The 8,569-nt window shown below is 35.8% G+C and overlaps 1 protein-coding gene across 1 annotated transcript; it reads right to left on the reverse strand.

Moving 5' to 3' along the window:
- Positions 1-577: 577 nt before the first annotated feature.
- LOC102405564 (olfactory receptor 6C1-like) lies at positions 578-1,564 on the reverse strand. Its single transcript, XM_006069428.4, has one exon. The coding sequence runs from the start codon at positions 1,517-1,519 to the stop codon at positions 578-580; it is 942 nt and encodes a 313-aa protein (XP_006069490.3). The 5' UTR covers positions 1,520-1,564.
- Between the last annotated feature and the right edge of the window lie 7,005 nt (positions 1,565-8,569).

Below are 8,569 nucleotides of genomic sequence, written 5' to 3' on the forward strand. Positions count from 1 at the left end.
ATTAAAAATAAGATTAAATATGATTTAATATGCATTTAATTTCTAGAAAACCTGATTTCTGGTGAGATTGTAAAACACTATTCTCTCTTGTGAGCACCTGTTCTGCCTCTTTCTGATTTTAATTTTCTAAAAATTAGTGTGAAATAATGAAATTAATTTATATTAAAAAAAAACCTAATTTCTCTATTACCATAAAAAAAGTGTTTCAAAGAAGGAAATAAAATCACTCCCATAGTTATGGACTAGAAAAACCAGCCCTAAAGGAAGAAAAGTACATGAGAAAAGGATTGCAAATTGAATGGAAAAAAACTGTATAGTGTATAAGCATATATTTGTGTATATGATGTGTGTGTGTGTATATATATATATATATATATGAAGAATTCAAGTTTGAATGGCAAAAAGAAAATATACATATGCAAATATCCTTGATAAACTGCTGGCAATAAAAATATGAATGATTAAACATGAATCTAGGGAGGCTGTGTGGATATTAAGAGATTTTGAAATTCCTAGATTTTCATTTAATTGCTTTTCATTCATATGGGTCTAATTCATAAAACAAGACTTTTATTTTTCATTCACTTGAGAAAAATACAGTCTTCCTTGCTGTGTCCATGAAGGCTCGCTTGACTTGCTGATTCCTTAGGGTATAGATAAAGGGGTTCAGCATGGGAGCTATGGAGGTGTTTAGCACAGCCACCCCCTTGCTCAAAGACACCCTGTCCTTTGCTGATGGATTCATATACATGAAAATGCAGCTGCCATAAGAGATGGAGATGACAATCATGTGGGAAGAACAGGTGGAAAAGGCCTTTGTCCTCTGAGTGGTAGAAGGGATCCTCAAAATTGTTCTGATGATATATGTGTAGGACAGAATTATTAATGCTAAAGTGAACAATAGAATAAACACAGCACAGGAAAACCCTACTATCTCTAGAAATTTGGTGTCTGAACAAGAAAGGTATAATAAAGGGAAATAATCACAACTAAAATGGTCAATAACATTGGACTTACAGTAATCAAGCTGTAGGAAGAGCATTACTAATGGGAATATGATTAAGAATGAAGCCAGCCAAGAGGCCAAGACAAGCAGTGTGCAGACTTTGTGATTCATGATGGTCAAGTAATGCAGCGGTTTGCAGATGGCAATGTAACGGTCATAGGACATGGCAGCCAGAAGATAAAACTCAGTGACTCCCAAGAAAATGAAAAAAAAAAATAACTGAGCCATACAATCATTAAAAGGGATGGTTTTATCTCCTGTAATAATGGTGGCCAGGAACTTGGGTATACTGACAGTTGTGAATGAAATTTCTAATAAGGAGAAATTTCTGAGGAAGAAATACATGGGGGTTTGGAGGTGGGCATCCAGCAGGGTCAGGGTGATAATGGTCAAGTTCCCAGTGATGCTGAGCATGTAGGTGATGAGCAGAAAGATAAAGCTCACAACCTGAAGTTGTGGGTCATCTGACAGTCCCAGCAGGATAAACTCTGTTATTTCTGTGTAGTTTCTCATTTTTTCTTCTTCTTCTTTTGAGTAACCTTCAGGAGGAAACACAAACAGAAGACACAGAAAAGGGGATTATCCATGTATAGCTCTGGGATTTGGCTCTGAAAGGAAATCTACTATGCCCTGCTAACATAATTCAGGAGATTGTTTAAAAGTTAATGAAATAGATAACTTGTTTTGAAGTAAGTTTTTACTACATGTCAGATTTGTGATTCACAAAGAATGTTATTTTATAAAATCCCTAGTTTACAAATTGGCATCAGGCTAAAAATATTTTTAAAAATCTTATACAAACAACATATCCTTTACATGAAAAGCAAGGATTATAATCTATGTTTTTCTCAAACCTAGGAAATACAGGAGGAGAAAAGCTACCTCTTGACTCTTTAAAAGTGTCTCCACAGGATCCCCTCATATTGGGGTACTCTTTGTCTTTTCTTCAACCTCCGTAAATCATCCTATCCTAATGTCTGTCATCTAGTTTCTCGTATAATGATTGTTTCCTAGTGTAATATAGAAAAGCCAAATGTGTCAGGAAAAAGGCCATTCAGTACATATGCTTCCAAAAGGCAAATCATGGAAGATGAATCTTGAGCTACATGCCAGATTTCTTAAGTTTTGAGTCATACTCACACTCACCTTCTCAACCTCCTACTCATCTGAAGCCCCAGATAATGGAATAAAGGAATCCAGGTCATGTATCTGTTTTGGTGGTCTTCTCAGATATTAGATAGTCAAGAGTAGAAAGGAGGCAGAGTGGCCATTAAGTATATTGGATCTGTGTCATGAGCTAAGGAAACCAAAGTATGTCAATATCTAAAATAAAACATTACCTTCTGGAGAACATTTTTTTTTCTTCCAAACCTCTCTATCTAAATAGTATTAGCATTCTCTCTCTATCTATATGTGTATATTCTGATTTTTACATTATATTTTTATTTTATCTACATTAATATTCCCTTAACATAAGTTCTATTTTGTCAGGCTACTAGTATAGTCCATGAAAGAGCAATGAAGTCTTTATTTTGTTATCATAACTAACAGTAGCAGAAATCATTTAACCAATTAATTTCAATATCTGCCTCATTAACTACAGTAAAGTCTTTGGCTGTGGAAAATTCTTAAAGAGATGGGAATACCAGACCATCTTACCTGCCTGCTGAGGAACCTGTATGCAGGTCAAGAGGCAACAGTTAGAACCAGACATGGAACAATGGACTGGTTCCAAATTGGGAAAGGAATACATCAAGGTTGTATTTTATCACTCTGCTTATTTCAATTCTATTCAGAGTGAAGTGAAGTGAAGTAGCTCAGTTGTGCCTGACTCTTTGCGACCCCATGGTCTGTAGCCTACCAGGCTCCTCAGTCCATGGGATTCTCCAGGCAAGAATACTGGAATGGGTTGCCATTTCCTTCTCCAGGGGATCTTTCTGACCCAGGGATCGAACCCAGGTCCCCTACGTTGCAGGCAGACGCTTTAAACTCTGAGCCACCAGGGAAGCCCTAGAGTACATCATGTGAAATGCCAGGCTGGATGATGCACAAACTGGAATCAAGATTGCCCGGAAAAATATCAACAGCCTCAAATATGCAGATGATACCACTCTAATGGCAGAAAGTGAAGAGGAACTAAAGAGCCTCTGGGTGAGGGTGAAATAAGAGAGTGAAAAAACTAGTTTAAAATTCAACATTTAAGAAGCTAAGATCATGGCATCCAGTCCCATCAGTTCATGGCAAATAGAAATGGAAAAAGTGGAAGCAGTGACAGATTTTTCTTTCTTGGGCTGCAAAATCACTAAGGACAATGCAGCCACAAAATAAAAAGATGCTTGCTCCTTGGAAGACTATGACAATCCTAGACAACATATTTAAAAGCAGAGATATAATTTTACCAAAAAGGTCCATGTTGTCAAAGCTATAGGTTTTTCAGTAGTCATGTATGAATGTGAGGGTTGGACCATAACGAAGGCTGAACGCCCAGGAACTGATGCTTTCAAATTATGGTGCTGGAGAAGACTCCTGAGAGTCCGTCGGACTGCAAGGAGATCAAACCAGCCAATCCTAAAGGAAATCAACCATAAATATTCAATGGAGGGACTGTTGGTGACTGAAGCAGCAATACTTTGGCTACCTAATGTGAAGAGCCAACTCATTGAAAAATACCCTGATGCTGGAAAAGATTGAAAGCAAAAGGAGAATGGGGCGGCAGAGGGTGAAATGGTTAGTTAGATACAATCACTGACTCAATGCACATGAATCTGAGCAATCTCTAGGAAATAGTGAAGGACAGAGAAGCCTAACATGCTGCAGTCAATGGGGTGGCAAAAAGCTAGACATGACTTAGTGACTGAATAACAACAACAATAACAAATTTCAATATCATTCATTTTGTGAATTCTCATTGACCTGTAGCTTTTACATTCTAGTGTCAGGAGAGAAGTTTTTGCAATGGAATACTTAATTTCAAGGTGTGGGTTTGTTGATTTGTAGCATGTAATTTATTGTAACATTGTGAAAATTCTCACTTTTTTTTTGTTTGTTTGTTTGTTTTCTCTACAAACCTGAGCTCTCTTTTCATTTACTCCTCTGTATAGCAGAAAGTGGAGCTGCTGCTGATTTAGGCAAAATTCCAACTGAGGTCAATGGTGGCCAGTGCACTGGGAAAAAATGTGATGTTCACATTAAAATGAACCTATCCTTTTGCTAATCCTCAATTACTAGAGAAAAACGTTTAAGAGCACTTATAAGAAAAGCAAGCCTTACAAGCATAATTCCTGTAGGCAAATTTATGGCAACTCAAGTATTTGATAGATATTTAAAATTTGAAAGTCATTGTTCTCAATGAACAATCCTCTGCAACTAACAGCTATTTATGACTCTAATCTGTAAATCATTTCTGAGATGTGAGGTGTCAACCATTCCTGGGATGTTTTTGGTAATGTAATAAAAAATATATCCAAGGCTCTAAGTCATCATTTCATACTTTCCTTACTAATGGCTCATTCATGTTTTTTCTAGTCCCAAGGATCTTAGGATAGCAAGCTTCATGTTCCTTTATGTCTCTTTCTTTTTAATGAATTCTAGTATCTTGGATAGCTCAGTGTCAAATTAGGCTTGTGGATCTTTGAAAATGAAAATCAACCTATATAAAGCAAATATTTGCCATTGAGTTAAATAAAATTTGGGGTTAAATAAAATAACTGGAAATGATTTTTAGGACACATCTGCTATTTCACAGTAAATTGTAAGAATGGCTTCTTTGAGAAAAGATCACCAGCATTCCTTAAATGCTACTATTTGAAAAAGCAACAATATGTAAATGTCTATTAAGGATTGAGTGATTGTTTTCCTTATTTTATCTAAATTGTGAGACATGGGTGGGAAGCTCCATAAATTCTACAATATAACTGGAAACATAAATTAGCTTCTCACATTCTCTATATGTACTGATTTTACTATTCCTAACTTTAAGATTCCTAAGATGTCATAAGTAATGCTATGAACAAATATAAACTCAAGAGGGTTTGCACCATTAGTATTAATAAAGGTGCATACGTGCTCAGTCATGTCCAACTCTTTGCAACCCTATGAACTGTAGCCCTCCAGGCCCCTCTGTCCATGGAATTTCCCAGGCAGGAATACTGGAATGAGTTGCCGTTTCCTCCTCCAGGGGACCTTTCCAACCCCAGGATCAAGAACCTGGGTCTCTTGAATCTTCTGCACTGGCAGGTTGATTCTTTATCACTGAGCTATGTGGGAAGCTCTGGCATTATTACACAGAATTCCAATTATCTGTCTTTCCCTATTAATTAAGGATCTTTTTATTGGTGTTAGGTTTATAAGTTAGGATAATTTGTCATAGAAGAGAGCAGAATATTGGTTAAATTTTATATCTTGGGTAATAGGTTGGATTTATAACAACCCTATTTTTTTTTCTAGAATGTTTTGTTTCACTGCTGACTGTGCTTGCTGACATCTAACCATGTAATAACTTCATTATAACTGTATTAAAAAATTCATGAGTCGATTTAGATTATTTTCAGATTATTACCTTAAGACTATTTTTGAATAGTCCTAGAGTTAGTTCAGAATTCTGTTTCTCTGACTCCTCTGAAAAAAGGCAAGTTACTTTTTCTTAATGGAAAAGGGGAGTCAAATCAAATTAGTCAGATCAACACACAAACCCATATGATTAGGAATAATGAAGGAAAAAAATGTAATCACCTATATCACTCTTAGGATCTGTGGGTTTCCATAGAGATATTCTGCTGCTGCTGCTAAGTCGCTTCAGTCATGTCAGACTCTGTGCCTACCAGGCTCCTCCATCCATGGGATTTTCCAGGCAAGAGTACTGGAGTGGGGTGCCATTGCCTTCTCCGTAGAGATATTCTATTTCTCCCTAAATATCTGTTTGTTAACTAGTATCTATATTTGAAGATAATCTTTAACCTAAACAGGAAAAGAAATTCTTATAAAAATATAGCATTAGGTCTTAATTTAAATTATTTTGTGTGGGATTATTCGGGATTTGCATCCCAAGAGATCTGGATTAAAAATACAACTCTCTCTGAGTTATATGTTTTTTTTCTTCCCCACTGTGAAAATGAGGGTAATACTTCATAGAATTATTGTGATGGCTAACTTGTAAAAGTAAAATTAAATTATATAAAATTTTAAAGCATGCATTCCCACACAGTAAATACTGTTCTCTTTATATTCCTACAAATAAAATCAATTATTACATTTGAGGAAGATGGTCCCACTAGAAAACAATAGCAACCGTTTTGGAGGAAACTTATTTGAGAGACAGTGCTGCTTATGTAATTATCTCATCGATCTCATTGATTCATTACAATAACCTTATGTTACCTTTGAAGAAACTGACAATCAGAGATTAATTATTGTAAACAAAGGCATACAGCTAGTTAAAGGTCAAATTGGAATTCTATACTATTTCCTCCTGAAACTGAAGCATGTGATACTTATCAGGCATATATTCAATGAGCAGGACCAAACTCAGAATAATTTTCTGAAAATTAATAAATTAGTATGACAAACAGGAAACATAAACAGACTCATTCTTCAGAATCCTTGATATATACAGGAAGGAATGGCAACCCCAAATTATTCATTATTTATTTCACCTGATGAAATGCTAAGCTAAGGATTAATAAATCAGTGCTAAGGAAAGGAAAGTTTGCATTGGCATTTACTTTACAATCTTACCTCTATTTCTACAAATGCATCACATTAAGTGGCAGAAACTATTAAAAAATATTGGTAACTACTTCAAGTTTAGGTTAAAGATATTCAGCATTTGTAAAAATACTCTATCTCAACACACTTGCAATTATCTTCTTTCTATAGCTATTTTTCTTTGGTGCATTTTGCTTTGTAGCCATGCATGGGAGAAAAAAAATGGTGAAGTGTAGCAAGATATCATTACTGTGGTTCTTTATGGACATGATTTTTATATGGATTTTTAACCTGCATGAGCCACATGCAGTTTTATCACAACATATGCCCATGGCTCATGGGAAGTACTCCAGTGAATCAAATGTGCCAGCAGAGCCAAGAGGAAAATACTCTAAGGATTATACATATGTTATTAATATTTGTACCACTATTGGATTAGAAAACTTGGTGGACAATGTCCAAAGAGATAGAAAATCATGAGAAGTAGGGCAGAAACATATGGAAGATTTGCAAAACTTTTGGAAGAGGTTTTTTGAATTTGGTACATCAGGATTTTCCTAAAGTATAAACATTTCTTGACCTTGCTGACTGAAATATTGGGATGAATGAATCTTATGTGTAAACACTACATTTCCTTTCTTGTGTAATAAAATGTCCCCATAAAGTGGCACACTAAGCTATTAAGTATAAAATAAATTATTCAAAAATTTAATAGAGAACAATGAAAAGAAGATTGAGATACAATATCATGCTCAGGGAATTACCATAGAAGGCATGAGAGAAGTTAGATGGAACTGGACGAATCAACCTGCCTGATTTCAGGCTCTACTATAAAGCCACAGTCATCAAGACAGTACGGTACTGGCACAAAGACAGAAATATAGATCAATGGAACAAAATAGAAAGCCCACAGATAAATCTACGCACACATGGACACCTTATCTTTGACAAAGGAGGCAAGAATATACAATGGATTAAAGACAATCTCTTTAACAAGTGGTGCTGGGAAAACTGGTCAACCACTTGTAAAAAAATGAAACTAGAGCACTTTCTAACAACATACACAAAAATAAACTCAAAATGGATTAAAGATCTAAACGTAAGACCAGAAACTATGAAACTCCTAGAGGAGAACATAGGCAAAACACTCTCCAACATACACCACAGCAGGATCCTCTATGACCCACCTCCCAGAATATTGGAAATAAAAGCAAAAATAAACAAATGGGACGTAATTAAACTTAAAAGCTTCTGCACAACAAAGGAAACTATAAGCAAGGTGAAAAGACAGCCTTCAGAATCGGAGAAAATAATAGCAAATGAAGCAACAGACAAACAACTAATCTCAAAAATATACAAGCAACTCCTACAGTTCAACTCCAGAAAAATAAATGACCCAATCAAAAAATGGGCCAAAGAACTAAATAGACATTTCTCCAAAGAAGACATACAGATGGCTAATAAACACATGAAAAGATGCTCAACATCACTCATTATCAGAGAAATGCAAATCAAAACCACTATGAGGTACCATTTCACACCAGTCAGAATGGCTGCGATCCAAAAGTCTATAAGCAATAAATGGAGAAAAGGGAACCCTCTTACACTGTTGGTGGGAATGCAAACTAGTACAGCCACTATGGAGAACACTGTGGAGATTCCTTAAAGCACTGGAAATAGAACTGCATTATGATCCAGCAATCCCACTGCTGGGCATACACACTGATGAAACCAGAATTGAAAGAAACACGTGTACCCCAATGTTCATTGCAGCACTGTTTATAATAGCCAGGACATGGAAGCAACCTAGATGTCCATCAGCAGATGAATGGATAAGAAAGCAGTGGTACATATACACAA

Source organism: Bubalus bubalis, chromosome 4, assembly GCF_019923935.1.
Source record: "Bubalus bubalis isolate 160015118507 breed Murrah chromosome 4, NDDB_SH_1, whole genome shotgun sequence".
Lineage (NCBI taxonomy): Eukaryota > Metazoa > Chordata > Mammalia > Artiodactyla > Bovidae > Bubalus > Bubalus bubalis.

Coding starts and splice junctions, on each gene's coding strand:
- LOC102405564 (XM_006069428.4), bottom strand. CDS start 1,519: ATGAGAAACTACACAGAAATAACAGAGTTTATCCTGCTGGGACTGTCA.